At 45.6% G+C, this 22170-nt stretch overlaps 1 protein-coding gene across 1 annotated transcript in view; it reads left to right on the top strand.

The window, feature by feature from the left end:
- LOC136640529 (zinc finger protein 585A-like) overlaps window positions 1-22170 on the top strand; it is a 36666-nt gene that overhangs the window by 5392 nt on the left and 9104 nt on the right. The window contains 3 exon segments of the mRNA XM_066615685.1: window positions 394-520; window positions 2471-3824; window positions 20624-20627. Coding sequence (XP_066471782.1) covers window positions 394-520; window positions 2471-3824; window positions 20624-20627 — 1485 coding nt within the window.

Here is a 22170-nt window from a genome sequence, read left to right as displayed (position 1 = left end):
GTGTTCTAGCTCTGGCTCCTACACTGAGCAGGAGATTGGAGTGGATGACATAGCAGGACCCTCCCGTTCCCAGATTCTGTGAAAACTACACAGACCACAAGGATTGCGGTGTCACCGCGTTGCCTGCCTGTGCGGTGTGCAGGAGGGGTCTCCAAGATCTGGCAGGGGGCTCTGTGACTTGAGGAAGGACTGCATGGGGGCCTTCTGGAAGCAGCAGTTTGGTGCAATGCTTTTTGTTCTTTGTTGTTACTCTAATGAACAAAACTTGAAAACTACGTTTTTAAATTGCTGAAATGCAAAGGGTTGAGCTTTGCAGGAAAATATCAGGTTTCCCCTCCTTGAGTCTCTGAAACGTATCTTGGGTAGGCATAATCTGTGCCTTTCTTCATTCAGGCTCTGGTGTCCTTTGAGGAGGTGGCTGTGTCTTTCTCCAAGGAGGAATGGGCTCTCCTGGAGCCAAAACAGAAGGCCCTGTATGCAGAAGTGATGCTGGAGAACCTGGAGAACGTGGCTTTTCTGGGTAAGTCAGGACCTCTTTGCTTAATCTCCCTAGATCAGGGGTCTCCAAACTGTGGCCTGGGGGCACATCAGAGGCACACATCAAGGGGCACAAGATTTTTTCCAGCTTGCAACAATTAAAATTTTTTTTTTTTTTTGCAATACTTTATTTATTTATTACAGATACAGGTAAGGAACATTGGATAGACTTAGGTGTGGGACTACATAAATTACACATGAGGGTATTGGCCATCAATTACAACATACATTGGTCCAAACGAAATTATTCATCAATACAAAAATTGTCATGTTTATTAATCTACTGATTAATAGTTTAACTAAACAATCAATATTTTTTTCTCTAAACTTATCTATCCAATCATAAAAAGGCTTCAAAGTTTTACTTATACATTCTTCTTACCACTAAACTAATATTTAAAATAAAATTTTTCTTGTCTGATTCTTAGTTTCTAATGTCGCATTTAAGAGGAATGTCCCCAGTTGCAATGGTAATACACACTTCAATATCTCTTATAACATGGCATGTATCATTTTCCAAAATTTCTTTATTTTTTCACCTATCCACCACATATAATAAAAAAATTCCCTCAATTCTTTACTCATCCAACATTTGTTTGATGACCCAGGGTACACTTTTACTATTTTCTCTGGAATAAAATACCATCTTTAAATTATTTTATATAACTTCTCTTTTAAAGAATAACACTTTTATTTATCTTAATACCACTTTAAGTTTTGCTATACTTGTATTCCAAGTTTTCATTTACATCTACTTTGATTTAATATGAGTAATAGAATACTCTTCATTTCTAAAAAGAATTTAAACCATTAATATTAAAAAAAAACATTAATTAACCATTAACAAAAAACCATTAATAAAAAAAACAAGTTCTACTTGCTGTTCAGCCATTTTAACTTTCTGTCTTAGTGCTTGCTTCCTTCCATTTCTTCTTTTTCTTTTTAAATCTCTTAAATTTCTTGGCCCTCTTATAGGGCTAATTTCCAATATTTGTATCCAAAAAGTATGAATCAATATACCACATCCAGTCAATAACAATGTCAAATCAGTCAAACAATTAAAGAGTCATCCAAATCTTTATCTTACATCCCTTCTTCCAAAAAGGGTGGATCAGTAATCCAGGTCAATAACACTGTCAAATTAAGTTAGTATGCCTTTAAATGACCAGGCCTGAATCAAGGCTTCTTGCTAGGAAAGCGACAGTAAAAGTTATTTCAGCCTTTGAAGATTACTTATTTATTTCTTTTCCATGCATACCATTAAGCAAAGTAATCCTATGTTTACTCCAGCAGGGGTTTCTTTAGATCCAGATTCACTCATTTCCCCTCTGGGTGGCTACCAGCCAACGTAAATAATCTTAAAATTATCTTTTTCTCCTTCCAACCTCTTGATTGCAGTTCTTGTTATAGCCTTTTAATGAGCCAAGGTTACTCACATTTTAAAGCTTTTTTCGCTGTCATGTTGTTGTATCTAGGCTGTGGGAGGGGGAGTTCTCAGCTTTTCGAATCATCTCCAATATGGCAGCTGGGATACGAGGGGGAGGCGGAGCCAACACTCAGCAAAGTAGCAGTGAACCTCGGAGGGCTCCCGGGGGGGGGGGTACTGCTAAATAGATGTGTTTTTCATGTGCCTTACCAACTGAGGCACACTTCGTTGCCAAGAAGATGGTACAAAGAGCGGAGAGCTTGAACAGGGGAGTCTTTTGAAACAGGCAATTTCAAAGTTTTCTCCCCGTTTGCCCCTGGACTGGAGGTTGGAACCCCTGCTCTAACCACTGAGAGTTGGTCACTGGGAAGGGCTGCAATACTGTGCATAATTTCCTGGGAGTCATATTCAATGAATCCCTTGGGTTTACTTCTATTTATATGTTAAATAGTGTCCATGGGAGGTTCCATTTCTGTTGCTAATCATGGTATTATCTCTCTGTTCCAGGAAGGTGCAGCCAAGACAATGAGAATCAGAGGAAGCCACATGAGGTGCCACTGGAAACGGCCTTGGGTGATGTAAAGGAAGTGACTCTTAGAGACCAGGTTGGATCCAGGAGGTCAGAGGGAAGACCAGCAACTGTCAGGAGGACTGAAGCGCTCATTCTTCAGGTTTCTGATTTCCATGAAATTCCAAGACAACAAGAACATCCAAAGGGGAAGAGAAGGGAAAGGGGGGAAACAATCAGTTCTGAATCCTACATTAATGAACACAGTGAAATCTGCACAGGGAAGAAAAGGTTGAAGTGCTATGAGAGGAGAAAGGGCTTCAGTAGAAGCTCACACCTCGGACCCCATGAAAAATTCCAGAGAAGTGAGAAAGCTGCGCATGAAGACAGATCACAGAAGCAGAAGGGAAGCCAGAAAGAGAAAGAGAGAAAAAAATCTGATGCTCATCAGGGTGGGGATTTGAGTGTCTTTCCAGATGATCCAGAAAACGAAACTAGAAAGAGGAGGGGAAAAGACCCTCAAAGTACTAAAACCTTTAACAGTAAATCAAAACATGAGAAACCACATAAATGCTTGGAGTGTGGAAAGAGCTTTATTAGCAGAGGAAAGCTCGCTGTGCATCAAAGAACCCACACTGGGGAGAAACCATATAAATGCTTGGAGTGTGGAAAGAGCTTCACTCAGAGGACAATCCTCACAGTGCATCAAAGAATCCACACTGGGGAGAAACCATATAAATGCTTGGAGTGTGGAAAGAGCTTCAAACAGAGATATGGCCTGAGTGTTCATCGAAGGATCCACACTGGGGAGAAAACATATAAATGCTTGGAGTGTGGAAATAGCTTCTGGCTGAGATCAGACCTGACTGTGCATCAAAGAATCCACACTGGGGAGAAGTCATATAAATGCTTGGAGTGTGGAAATAGCTTCTGGCTGAGATCAGACCTGGCTGTGCATCAAAGAATCCACACTGGGGAGAAGCCATACAAATGCTTAGAGTGTGGAAAGAGTTTCCGTATTGGAGCACACCTTGCTGTGCATCAAAGAATCCACACTGGTGAGAAACCGTATGAATGTTTAGTGTGTGGAAAGAGCTTCCGTACGATAGGAAGTCTCACTGTGCATCAAAGGACTCACACAGGGGAGAAACCATATAAATGCTTGGAGTGTGGAAAGAGCTTTAGTCAGAGCTCACACCTGACTTTGCATCAAAGAACCCACACTAGGGAGAAACCATATAAATGCTTGGAGTGTGGAAAGAGCTTCAGTGAGAGGCAAAGCCTCACTGGGCATCAAAGAATACACACTGGGGAGAAACCATATAAATGCTTGGTGTGTGGAAAGAGCTTCAGGCTGAGATCAGGCCTGATTGTTCATCGAAGAACCCACACTGGGTAGAAACCATATAGGATATGCCTTTGAAAGGCGTCTAGGCCTTCAAGTGTTTTCACCCTATCCTGTGGCAAGAAGTTACACAGATTAATTACAGCAGGGTCAAGAGAAGCTGTATTTCCTTTTGCCTGTTCTGACCCACCTTTAAGTCATTGTGAATGTCTCCTGGTTCTGACATTGTGCAAGAGAGAAAAGAACTTTCTCCATCAGCTGCTTAATTTTTCATGTCTCAATCATGTCCCTCTCAGGTTCCTTTGTTGGACAGATTGTTAGATTGTTTTCACTGACGCAATGCCAAACAGTCACAGAACTTTTAAAAGGGTTTGGAGGCTTTATTTCTACAATAGTAAGTGAATTACACAAACCAATTTATCCTCAGTTTGGATACAAATGTTCATCCTGGTTTCCCATCTTGTTTCCCAAAGAAACAGACCCAGAAAGTCACATTAAATAAGGTGGAATAAACAACCTTACTATCTTAAGGTACAGCTGTCTGAGGATATACATGTTATTGTTTGTTTGAACCCTCTGTTAGTCTTACTTTCTTGTTGTGTAGATGCATTGTTTCTTCATGCTATGTGACAGTGTTTATATCTTAAACTCTGGCACTATGGTTGAAATCCTAACCATACTTCCTTGAGAGCAAGCAAGGCTTGTTCCTGAGAGCAAGCCTCATTAAACAAAATAGGACTCACTTTTGAGTAGACCTGATTAGGACTGTGCTTTAAGTGATTTTATGTACGTTAATAGTAGGTGAAAAGCCACACTAGACGCTGTGCCAGAACCACCTTTCAGAGCGCGATACCGTAGTCTTTCGAGACTGAAGGTTGCCAATACAATAGTAGGTAGACTGAAGATATATTTCAAAGAAGAAATATATATAATGTGTATAACTGTATAAAGTAAAATATCCTCAGCACTTCAATATTCAATTTTTACTACTTGATCTAATTAGATTAACAGAATTTTCCTCTCATTTCTGTTAGTACTCCTACATTCTTTCACTTCAGTGATTGCAATGAGCATTCGTGTCACCTTGTTTATTTCTCTGTTTTTCCATTGGCTCCTTTACTTGGCTTTACAAATCCAAGCTAACTCAAGTCCCTTCAGACTTAAGTAACCTTAAGATTATTGCCATTCTGTTTGTAGCTTTATATGGGCACCACAATGCTCAGTGCACATTGTAAACACTCTTTAAAAGAGTAGAAAAAGTAGTTTTGCAAAAGAAGTACTCCAGAAATGCAAATTTCATCTTTTAACCTTTTCTTAGATGCAAATAATATTAAGGACAGACCACTTTATACCTGTATATATTGTGCATTGTACAGTGCAATGTATAAAACATATTGTAACAAGTTAGAATTCTGTTATTCTTAACAGAATATCTTTGGAAATAGGACAACATCTTAATGTAGTCTTATGCATGTTTGGTTATTAGTAAGTGTGAATTCATTTCTCAATAAGTCTGGATAGGACTACTACTTAATCTATTATGAAAATGTTCTTTCATGTAGAGATATCATATAAGTGTAGCTTGACTTTATGAAAACTGGTCATCTTACTTTTTATGTTTCTACTATGTATAGTAGATACTCCAATTTGCATGATGCAGCACATAGCAGACAAAGTATTTATAGCACAAGTGTGATAGATCAGATAATTATCGTGGTTGCACACTCTTAAAGTAAAGGGGAATTCTTTGGAAAGGATTAAGAGCTTCTTTAAGAGGAGACATTTTAACCATAGTGTGGTGTTTTCCTGGATTCTGGCACCTCCTTCTGCTGGGTGCCTTTGCAACAAGTTATTATATTTCATACCCATTTCTATATACCTATTAGATTATTTCTCTCCTTATTGCTCTTTTGACTGATTTGAAACAAAACAAAACAATTAACACTTTTCACACTTCAAACAAACACCCCATATACAACTTAAACTCTGCACACTCACACATCACAATAACAAAACATAATACAAATCAAACATAAGAAAACACATCATAAGACATCACATCACTACAGCTTCAGAGATTACAAACACTTTTACAGTTTGCAATCATTAGGAAAAAGGTCCATCTGGAAAAAGATATTTTTCAAAGTAGTGCTTCAATGTCCTAATAGTCCTTTCCAAATAAAGTCATAAAGGTTCTTTTATTTAATTCATTCCACTCTTGAACTACGTCTGCAGTTGGTAATTCCATCAGTTCTGTTTTGGTTTAATCATTATTTTCTAAATGGAAATAGTAGTAATAGTATAATGGTCAGAAGACAGAAAGTTTCAATTTTTTTTCATTCACTCATTCAAAACTTTCAGAAAGTTTCATCTTTAGAATACTATAATATCTTTACTTATTCTATTCCAATTTAGACTCACATACAAAGGAAACACATTTCTTCCTTTCCTCTGAGCAATATCTTGGCCAAATTCCCCAGAAGTGGCTAACTTCGCAGAGGCTTTTGGAAAAACTTAGTTCTGTTACTTCATGCTGGCTGTAACAGCATACAATTGTTCTCACACCCACAGTTATGATTTTCTTTAAGTTACAAGCTTTGAAGACAAATATAAAGATAAGAACATGCAGATTAAGACAGGTACCTATCTAACTGGTCCTTCTGTTTTCTTCTGATGTTTCCACGTAATCTCAGGTAATCCTATCTATGACACTCTAGGTGTTCTATCTACACCTGTTGTATCTAAATCTATAGCTGCAAGGTACTGAGGCAGAGTGACCTCTGACCCTAGACCCTAAAGTCATTTTAACACTTTAGCATATACACAATTGTAAAGAGCAGCTTGATAAGGTTAACAGTCTGGCAAAAGCATAGAAGCACAGAGAACAGGGACAGGTTGTTGTAAGAAAATTATTTTTTTAAAGTTGTTTGCTAGTTTCACAGAAGTTACACACTTCTGTTTAGAAACTGTAAGAGTTTAGAAAGGGAGTAGGGCAACAAGGAAGATAAGACTCCTTCTTGGCAGGTGCACAGGGCTGGCCAAGGCTATCACATGCTGGCTGCCAAGACTCACTTGTTTATTCTTCTAAGTTTTCAAAAGGGAAAAACATGTGCGGGACATGGAATATATTTAGTCTTTGCTTTAAAGTGTAACCTATATGGAACATATAGTAGTGGTAATTATTAGAAGTAAGTCTTAAACAAAATGCTTGATTTTAGAAAAACTTTCAGAAAAGTAGACAACGGGTTCAACATTGCAGACATCCTTATCTGAATTGGCAAGGATGTTCTTGACAGACACCTGCAGAGACAAGTTTAGAACATGAGTTCTAAACCAGGACCATCCTTAAGAAAGAGTCCTCTGTGTGAATTGCAACTGAGATGAAAAATAAATGTTTAGAGGGGAGGGGGCTGGTGCAGAGTTGCCTCAAACAGCTTGCCTGACATGTAATGTGTTTGAAGGTAAGTAGGACAAGGGTTTGTTAAACAGAAATCACATATGCAGAGAAAGTTTAGTTTGTTTTATGTTAAAATATATAAAAGAGGTCACTTATGTACACCACTATACCCCTTAATAGGTAACTAGTCACATTGTATTGGCAACCTTCAGTCTCGAAAGACTATGGTATCGCGCTCTGAAAGGTGGTTCTGGCACAGCATCTAGTGTGGCTGAAAAGGCCAATCCGGGAGTGACAATCCCTTCCACACCGGGAGCAAGTGCAGTCTGTCCCTGGTCTGTCTCCCTGGCTATGGGCCTTCCTTCTTTGCCTCTTTGCCTCAGTCTGTTGGCCAAGTGTCTCTTCAAACTGGGAAAGGCCATGCTGCACAGCCTGCCTCCAAGCAGGCCGCTCAGAGGCCAGGGTTTCCCACTTGTTGAGGTCCATCCCTAAGGCCTTCAGATCCCTCTTGCAGATGTCCTTGTATCGCAGCTGTGGTCTACCTGTAGGGCGCTTTCCTTGCACGAGTTCTCCATAGAGGAGATCCTTTGGGATCCGGCCATCATCCATTCTCACGACATGACCAAGCCAACGCAGGCGTCTCTGTTTCAGCAGTGAATACATGCTAGGGATTCCAGCACGTTCCAGGACTGTGTTGTTTGGAACTAGTCACAATAGTTAGAATTAAGACAGAGAGTAAAAACTGTTAAAAAGAAGTTTAATAGTTTCTGGTTCACACAGGTTTGCAGAGGACCCACAGGGAATATACTAAACCCAGAAGAAAAGATACAGAAGAGATGAGATGAGTGGCACAAGTAAGGGCATCCTAATTAGGAAGGGTTTGAAAGGAATATATGTCAATAAATGGGTTAGAAGTTCTGCCAAATTAAGGTCTTCACACCCATGTTTGTGTGTTCTCTTTCATGAGGATAGTACAAAAACCTATTTTCTCAAAGAAGTCCCTAGTTAGATTGATAAATGTGAGTGGGGGTTAGTGCTGGATGGAATAATGTTACAGGGAACCCTACTGGTTTTGGAAACTTTTGGAAATTGTGTAATTTTGGCAAAGTTTTAAGATGAAGCCCCACCTGTATTTAAATAAGAGCCAATCAATGGTTTTGCTCACTTGTTGCGCACCTATTTTCCATTTTGTATGTAAATGGTATCTTATCTACATCCTATTAAGAGTTAGCCCCATTTATGAAGTCAAACTTTCAGCGAATGAGAAGTCTAGATTTTCAGACAAAGGACTGTGTGGCAGGAGGTCTGGTCTAGAGGGTAGAGCCTCCATTTGCCTGAAGATAACAGCCGCAGGTTGCCAGTTCGAGGCCACTGGCACCATGCGACCTTGAAGCAGCTGACAAGCTGAGCCGAGTTATTCCATCTGCTCTGAGCGTGGGAGGATGGAGGCCAGAATGTGAAACCAGATCAGAAAGAAACATCTGAAATGTTGGTGGTTCTTGAAAGATAGAACCTTCTTTCAACTGTAAAAATCCCTCGGGGATTTAAATAGCCTGCCTATGTATTCCGCCTTGAATAAAGTCTGAGGAGAAATCTGATGACCTAGAAAGGCGGTATATAAATACCTGTATTATTATTATTATAAAGTTTAAGGACCAGCGCTCAGACAGGGTCCATGCTTTGAACATGGGTCCCGTGGACCAATTGTATACAATTCAATAAAAGCCTGTGAACCTTCATCCCTGTGTACTGAGTCTTTCTGAGTTGCTTCTTTGAGTGGCTGATTGCCCTGCAATAGTACTAACAATGAGGTATTAATATTTAAAGTCTTACAAGCTTCAGTTCAATCAATTCAAGACAAAAGTTGAAAACCGGATTTTACATTAAAACTTTCCAGTATTGCAAGCATGCAAATATCGGAACTTATCAGAAATAGGAATACAGTAACTCTAAAACAAACTCACCCAGATTTGTCCTTTTCATACTTGTGTATTTTTGTGGATTTGTACTTTTGTTTGTAACAATCATAATTCACTGGAACTTGCTGACCGTCTTCTTGTGTTAACAACAGGGTTTTTCAGTATTTTAGGAAGCATTTACTTAGATAGTTTGTTCTTGCATTTGCAAGTTACCTTCTCAACCAACATATAACAAATAATACATATGATCTCAACATACAGTATTATAAAGGAAACCAAAAGAAAACAAAACACAACTTCATCTGTTACTCAATCACCTCTGTTTCTTTTCCTTTAGGATACAAACCTTGAGTGGTGTTGTTCCTGTAAACGAAACCTGTAAACTGAAACTATAAGTTTCCTTTCCAGTAATAAACGCAACCAAACAAATTATTAATTTACATATATGCTAGGGAGAGAAAAGAGAAACTGATTACTGTACGTCAACTTCAGTTTTCAAAAGGACTCTGAAGGCCAAGCCCTTTCTATTGTTAGAAGTTCATTTTGACTTGTCAAACAGATTCTGGTTTACACAGAATTAGATGAGACTCATCTTGAATATTTCTATTTCGAAGAAGAAGACAGGGTTAAAGGAACATTGTAATTAACACTGTTTTCAATACTATGAGATTCTATTAGTCGTAAATCCACACTGAGTACTAACATACTATTTCCCAATCATTTTACTGATCAGGAACATTTCCTAGTGTTAACTTGGTTTGTGTACATACACTTTTAACTTTTTCAATCATAGTGTAAACTTATGTTGTTCCTGCGTTTAACTTTTCTTAAAATATAAATACAGCAAGGAAATTCTCAAGGGAACATCACTATTACAACTTCCTCAATTATTGAGGGTAAACAGGGTGATCAAGCCAATCTATCCTCAATTCAAATTTACAATTGGATGTGCTCCCCAGTAATTTCCTCCAGTTAGCTTTACACGTGTATATATATATATAACTTTTTTTCTACTATTCTGCATTGCCAGCCAAGGTAAATTTGATAAAAATCACTAAGCATATACAAACATTTACAGAACTAAGGAAAGTGGTGCAGCTTGCTATCTGTGCTAACTATTTTATTTAAATAGTTTAACTCAGCACTCAAGCTAAAATCAGAAACTTTCTGACTCACTCTCTCCCAGCACTAAGACAATGGCTAGACAACTTGTGACCACAATTGTGGGACTGCAGTCCACTAGCTGCAGGCAAAATGCCTAGAAGTTACACCACACTCTGGGACCCCAAGTGCCTCTGGGAGCTAAGTGCCAGGTAAGTTTAGCATCTGGGCGAGGAGAGGGAAAGTAGACCTCTGAGTTTTGGAGAAGGAGAAGAGGAGGACGAGAAGGAGAAGGTAAGTGTACTCTTTCTAACTCTGTCTTTCTAACTGCTTGTCTTCTAACTTTAACTTTAAATCAACCTTAAATCAACATTGAAATTTAGCTGCACCTAAGGTAGCATCTAATCTAACCTAAGGGAGGGAATGTATGGTCCAGCGCAGTGGGGCACAGGAGCTAGGTGAGGGCAATAAAAATAAATATGTAGGTGTGTACATAGGTCTACTCTGAGCAGGAACAGAGTCCTACTTGTTTGTGTTCTGTGTGTTTGTGTTCAATTTGTGTTCTGGTCACGATAAGGAAACCGGATTTCTTGACGTGCTAAATGACTGTGGTTTAGATCAGCTAGTCACGGAGCCCACCAGAGGACAGGTGACTCTGGATTTAATTTTGTGCGGTACGCAGGACCTGGTTAGAGATGTAAACGTTACTGAGCCATTGGGGAACAGTGATCATGCTGCGATCCGTTTTGACGTGCACGTTGGGGGAAGAATACCAGGCAAATCTCTAACAAAAACCCTTGACTTCCGATGGGCGGACTTCCCTCAAATGAGGAGGCTGGTTAGGAGGAGGTTGAAAGGGAGGGTAAAAAGAGTCCAATCTCTCCACAGTGCATGGAGGCTGCTTAAAACAACAGTAATAGAGGCCCAGCAGAGGTGTATACCGCAAAGAAAGAAGGGTTCCACTAAATCCAGGAGGGTGCCCGCATGGCTAACCAGCCAAGTTAGAGAGGCTGTGAAGGGCAAGGAAGCTTCCTTTCGTAAATGGAAGTCTTGCCCTAATGAAGAGAATAAAAAAGAACATAAACTGTGGCAAAAGAAATGTAAGAAGGTGATAGGGGAGGCCAAGCGAGACTATGAGGAACGCATGGCCGGCAACATTAAGGGGAATAATAAAAGCTTCTTCAAATATGTTAGAAGCAGGAAACCCTCCAGAGAAGCGGTTGGCCCTCTGGATGGTGAGGGAGGGAAAGGGGAGATAAAAGGAGACTTAGAGATGGCAGAGAAATTAAATGAGTTCTTTGCATCTGTCTTCACGGCAGAAGACCTCGGGCAGATACCGCTGCCCGAACGGCCCCTCCTAACCGAGGAGTTAAGTCAGATAGAGGTTAAAAGAGAAGATGTTTCAGACCTCATTGATAAATTAAAGATCAATAAGTCACCGGGCCCTGATGGCATCCACCCAAGGGTTATTAAGGAATTGAAGAATGAAGTTGCAGATCTCTTGACTAAGGTATGCAACTTGTCCCTCAAAACGGCCACGGTACCAGAAGATTGGAGGATAGCAAATGTCACACCTATTTTTAAAAAGGGAAAGAGGGGGGACCCGGGAAACTATAGGCCGGTCAGCCTAACATCTATACCGGGTAAGATGGTGGAATGCCTCATCAAAGATAGGATCTCAAAACACATAGACGAACAGGCCTTGCTGAGGGAGAGTCAGCATGGCTTCTGTAAGGGTAAGTCTTGCCTCACAAACCTTATAGAATTCTTTGAAAAGGTCAACAGGCATGTGGATGCTGGAGAACCCGTGGACATTATATATCTGGACTTTCAGAAGGCGTTTGACACGGTCCCTCACCAAAGGCTACTAAAAAAACTCCACAGACAGAGAATTAGAGGACAGGTCCTCTCGTGGATTGAGAACTGGTTGGAGGCCAGGAAGCAGAGAGTGGGTGTCAATGGGCAATTTTCACAATGGAGAGAGGTGAAAAGCGGTGTGCCCCAAGGATCTGTCCTGGGACCGGTGCTTTTCAACCTCTTCATAAATGACCTGGAGACAGGGTTGAGCAGTGAAGTGGCTAAGTTTGCAGATGACACCAAACTTTTCCGAGTGGTAAAGACCAGAAGTGATTGTGAGGAGCTCCAGAAGGATCTCTCCAGACTGGCAGAATGGGCAGCAAAATGGCAGATGCGCTTCAATGTCGGTAAGTGTAAAGTCATGCACATTGGGGCAAAAAATCCAAACTTTAGATATAGGCTGATGGGTTCTGAGCTGTCTGTGACAGATCAGGAGAGAGATCTTGGGGTGGTGGTGGACAGGTCGATGAAAGTGTCGACCCAATGTGCGGCGGCAGTGAAGAAGGCCAATTCTATGCTTGGGATCATCAGGAAGGGTATTGAGAACAAAACGGTTAGTATTATAATGCCGTTGTACAAATCTATGGTAAGGCCACACCTGGAGTATTGTGTCCAGTTCTGGTCGCCGCATCTAAAAAAAGACATAGTGGAAATGGAAAAGGTGCAAAAGAGAGCGACTAAGATGATTACGGGGCTGGGGCACCTTCCTTATGAGGAAAGGCTACGGCGTTTGGGCCTCTTCAGCCTAGAAAAGAGACGCTTGAGGGGGACCTGATTGAGACATACAAAATTATGCAGGGGATGGACAGAGTGGATAGGGAGATGCTCTTTACACTCTCACATAATACCAGAACCAGGGGACATCCACTAAAATTGAGTGTTGGGCGGGTTAGGACAGACAAAAGAAAATATTTCTTTACTCAGCGCGTGGTCGGTCTGTGGAACTCCTTGCCACAGGATGTGGTGCTGTCGTCTAGCCTAGACGCCTTTAAAAGGGGATTGGACGAGTTTCTGGAGGAAAAATCCATTATGGGGTACAAGCCATGATGTGTATGCGCAACGTCCTGATTTTAGAAATGGGTTAAGTCAGAATGCCAGATGTAGGGGAGAGCACCAGGATGAGGTCTCTTGTTATCTGGTGTGCTCCCTGGGGCATTTGGTGGGCCGCTGTGAGATACAGGAAGCTGGACTAGATGGGCCTATGGCCTGATCCAGTGGGGCTGTTCTTATGTTCTTATGTTCTTATGTACTTGTGAGTAAGAGCCCAAGGGTCAGGCACTTGGGAAAATAAATAAAACAGAGGAGGATATAGTGGAAAGCAAGTTTTTCTACTTTGTTTTAAATTAACCCTATACTTAACCCAAGTTAAACTTAATCTAAGTTAGAACATAACCTAAACAATTCAGTAAATTGGGACACAGGATCTAGGTGAGAGGTATAAATAATGAAACAAACACACAAACTCAAATAAAAACTAGCTTGAGGTTAAAAAAACAGTCCAGCTTAAGAGAACAGAACTAGGAAAGAACCTAGGGAGGGCCAGTTCCCAACCACCCAGGCAATCTAGCATAGTCCATTTCAGCAATTTAGCATCACCACCTTTAGGAGATGATAAGAGCCCCATTAGGCTAATCCAAGCAACCCATTCAGGGGCCTGCAGAGTGGATTAAGCCCGTCAGCAGCCTTTAGTCTTTCTGAGCTTTTGTAATCTCACCTGGGAAGACTAGCCCCCCCCTTTCAATCAGCATGGAGGGAGGGAGGAGGAGCTAGCTAGGGGTAAAAAGCTAGGGTCTGCCACCGCATGAGCCTCTCTGCAGGAGCACATGGCCTCTGGGACACCCTGTGCCTCTGGGAGCTAAGGCTTCGTCCCAACCTCAGACGTGCTGCTCCTCAGCTACCTGGATGGGAAGTCTCGGGGCTGAAGGACGTCATCCTGGAGAGGAGGGAAACAATCCCCTAGGGGGGACCCCTTCTCCAGGGGATGGGCCTGAATCCGAAAGCACTCAGGGTACTCCTCGGCAGGAGGGGGGTCGGGGGCCTCTTTTAGTGGGGGATTTGATTATTAGAAACATAGAGAGGGGGGTTTGCGAAGTATGTGAGGACCGCATGGCGACTTGCCTGCCTGGTGCGAAAGTTGTGGACATTACTTCTTGTCTAGACAGGCTGGTAGACAATGCTGGGGAGGAGGTAGCGGTTGTGGTACATGTCGGCACCAATGACATGGGCAAGTGTATTCGGGAGGTCCTAGAGGACAAATTTAGGCTTTTAGGTAGGAAGCTGAAAGCCAGGACCTCAAAGGTAGCATTCTCGGAAGTGCTACCTGTCCCACACGCAGGGCCAGCTAGGCAGGCAGAGATCAGGGGTCTCAATGTGTGGATGAGACGGTGGTGTACGAAGGAGGGGTTTAGATTTGTTAGGCACTGAGGAACGTTTTGGGACAAGCGGGGCCTATACAAGAGGGACGGGCTTCACTTGAACCAGAATGGAACCAGACTGCTGGTGCATAACATTAAAAAGGTGGCAGAACAGCTTTTAAACTGATCCCTGGGGGAAGGCCGACAGGAGCTGAGGAGCATCTGGTTCAGGACTCCTCATCCCTATGGGACGAGGATGGGGAGGTTAGAAGACAATAAGACAAAGGCAGAGTAGGAGAAGAAATTGGGAATGGTAGCGTAATGGGATGTGATAGATGGTTTGGCACAGTGAGAGGATGTGGGGACAAAGGAGCTAATAAGCAGCCCATCCTGGGGCATTCTGTGTACAAATGCTTTTATGCAAATGCCCGAAGTCTCCAAGCAAAGATGGGAGAATTGGAATGTCTGGTGACAAAGCAAAACATTGACATAGTGGGCATAACGGAAACCTGATGGAATGTGGAAAATCATTGGGATACCGCAATCCCAGGCTATAAACTCTACAGGAGGGACAGACAGGGACGTGTTGGAGGTGGGGTGGCCGTTTTTGTAAAGGAAGGGATAGAATCCAGCAAAGTAGAGATTGAAGGCGGGTCCGACTCCACTGTAGAATCTCTGTGGGTTAAATTACCAGGCCTGTGGAGCGATGTAATACTGGGGGCATACTATCATCCTCCAGACCAGAAATCGGAAGGGGACCTTGAAATGAGGAAACAGATCAGGGAGGTGACAAGGAGGGACAGGGTTGTAATCATGGGGGACTTCAATTATCCTCATATTGACTGGGTCAATTTGTGTTCTGGTCACAAAAAGGAGACCGGATTCCTTGACTTGCTAAATGACTGTGCCTTAGAGCAGTTAGTCATGGATCCCACCAGAGGACAGGTGACTCTGGATTTAATATTGTTCGGTACTCAGGACACGGTTAGACATGTCAATGTTACGGAGCCATTGGGGAACAGTGATCGTGGTGCGATCGGTTTTGACATGCACGTCGGGGGAAGAATACCAGGCAAATCTCTTAACAAAAACCCTTGACTTCCGAGGGGCGGACTTCCCTCAAATGAGGAAGCTGGTTAGAAGGAGGTTGAAAGGGAGGGTAAAAAGAGTCCAATCTCTCCAGAGTGCATGGAGGCTGCTTAAAACAACAGTAATAGAGGCCCAGCAGAGGTGTATACCGCAAAGAAAGAAGGGTTCCACTAAATCCAGGAGGGTGCCCGCATGGCTAACCAGCCAAGTTAGAGAGGCTGTGAAGGGCAAGGAAGCTTCCTTCCGTAAATGGAAGTCTTGCCCTAATGAGGAGAATAAAAAGGAACATAAACTGTGGCAAAAGAAATGTAAGAAGGTGATACTGGAGGCCAAGCGAGACTATGAGGAACGCATGGCCGGCAACATTAAGGGGAATAACAAAAGCTTCTTCAAATATGTTAGAAGCAGGAAACCCGCCAGAGAAGCGGTTGGCCCTCTGGACGGTAAGGGAGGGAAAGGGAAGATAAAAGGAGACTTAGAGATGGCAGAGAAATTAAATGAGTTCTTTGCATCTGTCTTCACAGCAGAAGACCTCGGGCAGATACCGCTGCCCAAACGGCCCCTCCTGACTGAGGAATTAAGTCAGATAGAGGTTAAAAGAGAAGATGTTTCAGACCTCATTGATAAATTAAAGATCAATAAGTCACGGGGCCCTGATGGCATCCACCCAAGAGTTATTAAGGAATTGAAGAATGAAGTTACTGATCTCTTGACTAAAATATGCAACTTGTCCCTCAAAACGGCCACGGTGCCAGAAGATTGGAGGATAGCAAATTTCACGCCTATCTTTAGAAAGGGAAAGAGGGGGAACCCGGGAAACTATAGGCTGGTCAGCCTAACATCTATACCAGGTAAGATGGTGGAATGCCTCATCAAAGATAGGATCTCAAAACACATAGATGCACAGGCCTTGCTAAGGGAGAATCAGCATGGCTTCTGTAAGGGTAAGTCTTGCCTCACAAACCTTATAGAATTGTTTGAAAAGGTCAACAGGCATGTGGATGCGGGAGAACTCGTGGACATTATATATCAGGACTTTTAGAAGGCGTTCGACACGGTCCCTCACCAAAGGCTACTAAAAAAACTCCACAGACAGAGAATTAGAGGACAGGTCCTCTCATGGACTGAGAACTGGTTGAAGGCCAGGAAACAGAGAGTGGGTGTCAATGGGCAATTTTCACAATGGAGAGAGGTGAAAAGCGGTGTGCCCCAAGGATCTGTCCTGGGACCAGTGCTTTTCAACCTCTTCATAAATGACCTGGAGACATGGTTGAGCAGTGAGGTTGCCAAGTTTGCAGATGACACCAAACGTTTCCAAGTGGTGAAGACCAGAAGTGATTGTGAGGAGCTCCAGAAGGATCTCTCCAGACTGGCAGAATGGGCAACAAAATGGCAGATGCACTTCAATGTCAGTAAGTATAAAATCATGCACATTGGGGCAAACAATCAAAACTTTTCATATAGGCTGATGAGGATGAAAGTGTTGACCCGGTGTGTGGCGGTAATGAAGAAGGCCAATTCTATGCTTGGGATCGTTAGGAAAGGTATTGAGAACAAAACGGCTAATATTATAATGCCATTGTACAAATCGAAGGTAAGGCCACACCTGGAGTATTGTGTCCAGTTCTGGTTGCTGCATCTCAAAAAAGACATGGAAATGGAAAAGGTGCAAAAGAGAGCAACTAAGATGACTACTAGGGTGGGGCACCTTCCTTATGAGGAAAGGCTACGGCGTTTGGACCTCTTCAGTGTAGAAAAGAGACGCCTGAGGGGGTACATGATTGAGACATACAAAATTATGCAGGGGATGGACAGAGTGGATAGAGAGATGCTCTTTACAGTCTCAAATAACACCAGAACTAGGGGACATCCACTAAAATTGAGTGTTGGGAGAGTTAGAACAGACAAAAGAAAATATTTCTTTACTCAGCGTGTGGTTGGTCTGTGGAACTCCTTGCCATAGGATGTGGTGACAGTGTCTGGCCTGGACGCCTTTAAAAGGGGATTGGACAAGTTTCTGGAGGAAAAATCCATTATGGGGTACAAGCCATGATGTGTATGTGCAACCTCCTGATTTTAGAAATGGGCTATGTTAGAATGCCAGATGCAAGGGAGGGCACCATGATGCAGGTCTCTTGTTATCAGGTGTGCAACCAGGGGCATTTGGTGGGCCGCTGTGAGATACAGGAAGCTGGACTAGATGGGCCTCTGGCCTGATCCAGTGGGGTTGTTCTTATGAGTGTGGAAAGAGCTTCAGTGTGAATTCAAGTCTGACTGCACATCAAATAACCCACACAGGGAAGAGACCCTATACATGCTCCGAGTGTGGAAAGTGCTTCAGTGGGAGGGATGCCTTGACTCTACATGACAGAACTCAGACTGGGGAGAAACCATATATATGCTTAGAGCAGTGTCTTTGTGGGGACACTGTTAAGTCTCTGCTGGGGAGGGAGGGAGGCAGCGGGGGGAGGGGATGGCAGTGACGTGATCCCCAGGATCGCGACACTCAGGGGACTGCAGAGACTGGGACTGCAGCAGCCTTCCCGGGGTGCAGGGAGCCCCGAGTGAGCGCCTGCAGGTCCCGCCAGCTGCTTTGAAGTGAAAGTAGAGCGATGGCGCTCCACTTCTGCAAAACTGGAAGGACATTTTCTCCATCGAACCCAGAACATGACTTCATGCACACCCAGGAAATGTTCCAGGCACCACCCCTTGCTCAGTTATCTCCCTGTGTTTTAGGGAGAATTTTAGCATTTCCTTTCAGGGGTTCCCAACCTTTAGGAGCCTTGTGAGACGTCTCGGCTCTGCCCCTGTTGCCTGGTGCTGATTAGGTGGTGCCAAACCTCCAGAGTGGCCACCCCAACCACCCTCAACCTGCTCCCATTGCGGCAGAGAGATCCTCATGGCTGTCTCTCACACACCCAAGCCCGCTTGCACGCAGCCCCGTCATGGGGGCTCAGGCCTTGGTCTGCCAGCCACAAGGAGCCTTGGGAGATAGCTGGGCTCTGCCCCCCTTTGGCTCATGCTGAGGTGGTGGCGCCAGACCTGCCAGGGTGGCCACCTGATCAGTGTCTGTGCTCCAAACTTTCAGCTGCCCCCTTCCTCAGGAGACCTCGTGGACCACCTGGCAGGGTCCTGAGGACCATCTGTGGTCCCTGGCTTACGGGTTGGGAACCCATATTTTACAGGGAGGTAGTGCAACCTCCTGGTTTTAGAGTTAGGCCACCTCAGATTGCCAGATGCAAGGGATGGCACATGGATGCAGGTTGTGTCTTGTCTTGAAGCATTTGGTGGGCCAGTGATAGGAATTGGACTAGATAGTCCTTTCCAGCACTGGCACAGTGGTGCCAATGGGATGTGTGCTGCATCCTGCAGTTGGGTGTCACTCACGGAGGCCTCCTCAAAGTCATGGAATGTTTGTTCCCTTCCCTCAGAGCTGCGTTGTCCTTATGTAGGTGTCACCCTTAGTTTCGTTTTCCACTGGGCTCAATACATTTGTCCCCTCGGAGGGAGGGCCGTCCTTCTCAGCTGTTTTCTGGGGTTGCGTCCCTCAGACCGGGACCCTTCCAGAGCAGGGCTTTCCGGCATGAGGGGCCACCTCTGAGTGTGCCGCCCCCACCCCTGACCCAGAAGTGGTGATGTCATCCTCGCCACCATAAAACCGACTGCTGCGTCCTGCGCTCCCCCTTGGAAACGGTGGGGAGCGGAGGAGGCGGCGCAGGCTCTGCGCAAGGCTCCCTCAGAGCGCTCTGGGGCCACTGGAAGCCCAGGACAGGGAGTGCCGCCCCTTCCAGTGGCCCCAGTGCTGTGCTCAGAAGGGTGCGGAAGGCCACTGGAGCCTGGGAATGGCAGTGTCCCCTGCAGAGTCAGAGGAGGCAACATGAGGGTCGCCTGAGGGCCGCCCTCCCCTCCCCCTTCACTGAGTGGGCAGTCCTCAGAGGCAGCTGCAGCAGTTCTGGTGCGATGCAGGGCCTGTAGGGGGCATGTGGCAGTGCCCAGGGCTCTGCCCACTCCAGGTATGCAGCTGCCTGGCCGCCTCCTCCGCCTGCCCTGCTCGGGAGCCAGGCCCTGAGTGCGTGGGACCCTCGGGCCCCTCTCCATAAGCTCTGTGGCCTCCTCTTCCACCGCCACCGTCGACGGAAGCTTCACGACCCACCACAGTCAGGTCGCGACCCACCAAGCGGCAGGAGAGGGCAGGAGCTCCTGGAAAGAGCCATCCTGCCCAGCATGGGAGCGGAGGGAAGCCGCTGTTCCATGAGGGACTGCCTAAGAAGACTCAGAGGAGGAAACTACCACTCCCAGGAGGCGCTGCGGCAGAGGCAAGATGGCGGCGCCTGCCCAGAAGAGGGCGAGGAGAAAACTACCACTCCCAGGATGCCCTGCGCGGGAGGCGTGATGGCGGCGCCTCCTGGAAGCTGCTGAGGTGAGGCTGGGGGTGGGGAAGGAGGCAGGCAGGCAGGTGCGGAGCCCTCCCCAAGAGCCCCTCCCCCAGCGCGCCCGCGAGAACCCCAGGAGGGGCGAGGCCGTGGAGGGCGGCGGGGGAGGGGCTCCGGGACAGCAGCAGGAGCCCTTTGGGGGGGACTGACTCTAAGCGTCCCTGGAACTGAAGGGGGGCAGGGAGGTGGGGGCGGCGGAGCACGCAGAGGGGCCCCTTCGAGGGGGAAGGGGAAGGAAGCATGTAGGCGCCCACCGCCCCTGTGGCAGGGAGTTCCACAGGCCCAGAGGAGGAGAGCCCTGAGACAGGCCAGCGAAAAGGCCCCACTGCCCCTTGTGGCAGGGAGTTCCACAGGCCCAGAGGAGGAGAGCCCTGAGACAGGCCAGCGAAAAGGCCCCACTGCCCCTTGTGGCAGGGAGTTCCACAGGCCAAGGACATGTCAGGGAGGCCCTGTCACTCCTGCTTCTCTGCTCAAAGGGTGTCGGGGGCAGAGACTGACCCCTGCAGACCCCTGGGCTTCCCCTGCCTGCACTCCTGAGGCGGAGCCACCCTGCTCCAGCCCTTGGGGGGCTCCTGAAGTGCTGGGCACGTGTCTTGTGCACTGCGTGACGTCCAGCACATTGAGCATACTTTGTGAACTGGCATAGAGATCAACAAGCCATGTCTGATGAGCTCAGTAGCATAACCAGAGGGTGCAAGTTTCAGGGAGCCCCACCCCCTCACCTCCCCTTTGGAGCCATCCCAGGCTGCCAGAGCAACACGGAGGCGAAGGCTGGGAGCTGGAGCCACCCAGAGTACGCAGTGCCGGCTGCAGAGCCTGCGGGTCCCTTGGCCTCCAGGTAGCACATCTGCACTTCTGAGCCCCAGATCCTCCGCTCTGGCCTCTGTGGCACTCCTGTCCTGGTCTGGTCTTGGCATCTGGTCTCTGCTGTGACTAATCATCCTGGGGGAACGTTGCGAGTTGATTTGTCTTCCTGTAACCCCTTTAAAATAACTCTCTGTCCCTTCATTAGGTGTTGCATCTTCAGTACTGAAAGGAAGAATCAGCAACAGACCTGGCAGAACAGGATTGCTGTGGTGCTCAGAATCCCTTGACTGGGTAAACTGCCTCCCTGCAACACCTCCTACCTTCAAGGCAAACGGTTTCCTCCCTTTGGTCAAAGACCCCATGTGAGGAAGCCTTGCTGAGGAAGCTCCTCCAGCCACTGCCCACCCTCCCTCCCCAGAGTGAACTGCAAGTTCTTTTTGTCCATAGTTGCTGTCAAGGACAGATGGACTGAGCTAAGCTGGGAGCATCCCTACTGCCTGGAAATGGCTGTGGAGCAAGTGGGAGGACTCCTAGCTCTGGGTCTGCACTTCCAGCCTGCACTAGAGGAACATGTGGAGCTGGGATTGAAAATGGAGCAAGAGGAGCCAGAAAGTCTCCAGACAGGGACGAGGCTGGAAGAACCTGAGGACCTCTCCCCTGCAGCCCGGATGGAGGCTCTCCTGCAGCATCTGAACGGGACAGAGCCACCGCATGTTAAGCAGGAACCAGAAGAGGGATTGTCATCGCAGCAGTGGGAAGCACAATGGCGGGAGTTCCTTGAAGCACTGCAGACCCCTTGTTCCGGAGAGGGAAGCCTACAGCTCCCAGAGACCGTGTCATGGGGTGAGACACACATGCTCTGACCAGCTGAAAGCTGAATGGAGAGTGGATGCTTCCATGCCCTCCTCTGAACCCACTCCAGCTCATCACTGTCCTTAAAATATCATACCCCTTTGGTATTCAGGGGAGATCTGACTAGTTCTGAGTAGGGGGAATTATCACTGCTCAAGCTCTGCCTCAGGCCTCTGTTGAGGCAGCCCAGCAGTAAGATAGAAAGAGTAGACTACAATAACTATATTAAAGTGGGTTAAATGATACAAACAGTTGTGGAAGAAAAGCCACTGCGCCCTAATTCTTTTCAAATCAAGGGCACAATCCTGCCAGCTTGCCTCCCAACACCTGCTTGCTGCAGCAGACCGGCCAGTATCTTGCTCTCTGTAATTGGGCAGAAGCAGGGCCTAAAGGCAGTAGCCCCCCTGCCCTTCGCACCCCACCCTCCCTCCAGATTCATGTATCTTTTAGCACACTGATAGACCTGCCCTCTATATCTCATCCATTGTCAGGTTAGCTGAGCTCACAGGACTTGCCACATCTGGGGAAGTACCTTCTCGGCAGTA

Source organism: Tiliqua scincoides, chromosome 2 (assembly GCF_035046505.1).
Source record: "Tiliqua scincoides isolate rTilSci1 chromosome 2, rTilSci1.hap2, whole genome shotgun sequence".
Taxonomy (NCBI): Eukaryota; Metazoa; Chordata; class Lepidosauria; order Squamata; family Scincidae; genus Tiliqua; species Tiliqua scincoides.
This window is presented reverse-complemented; position numbering and strand designations above follow the sequence as displayed.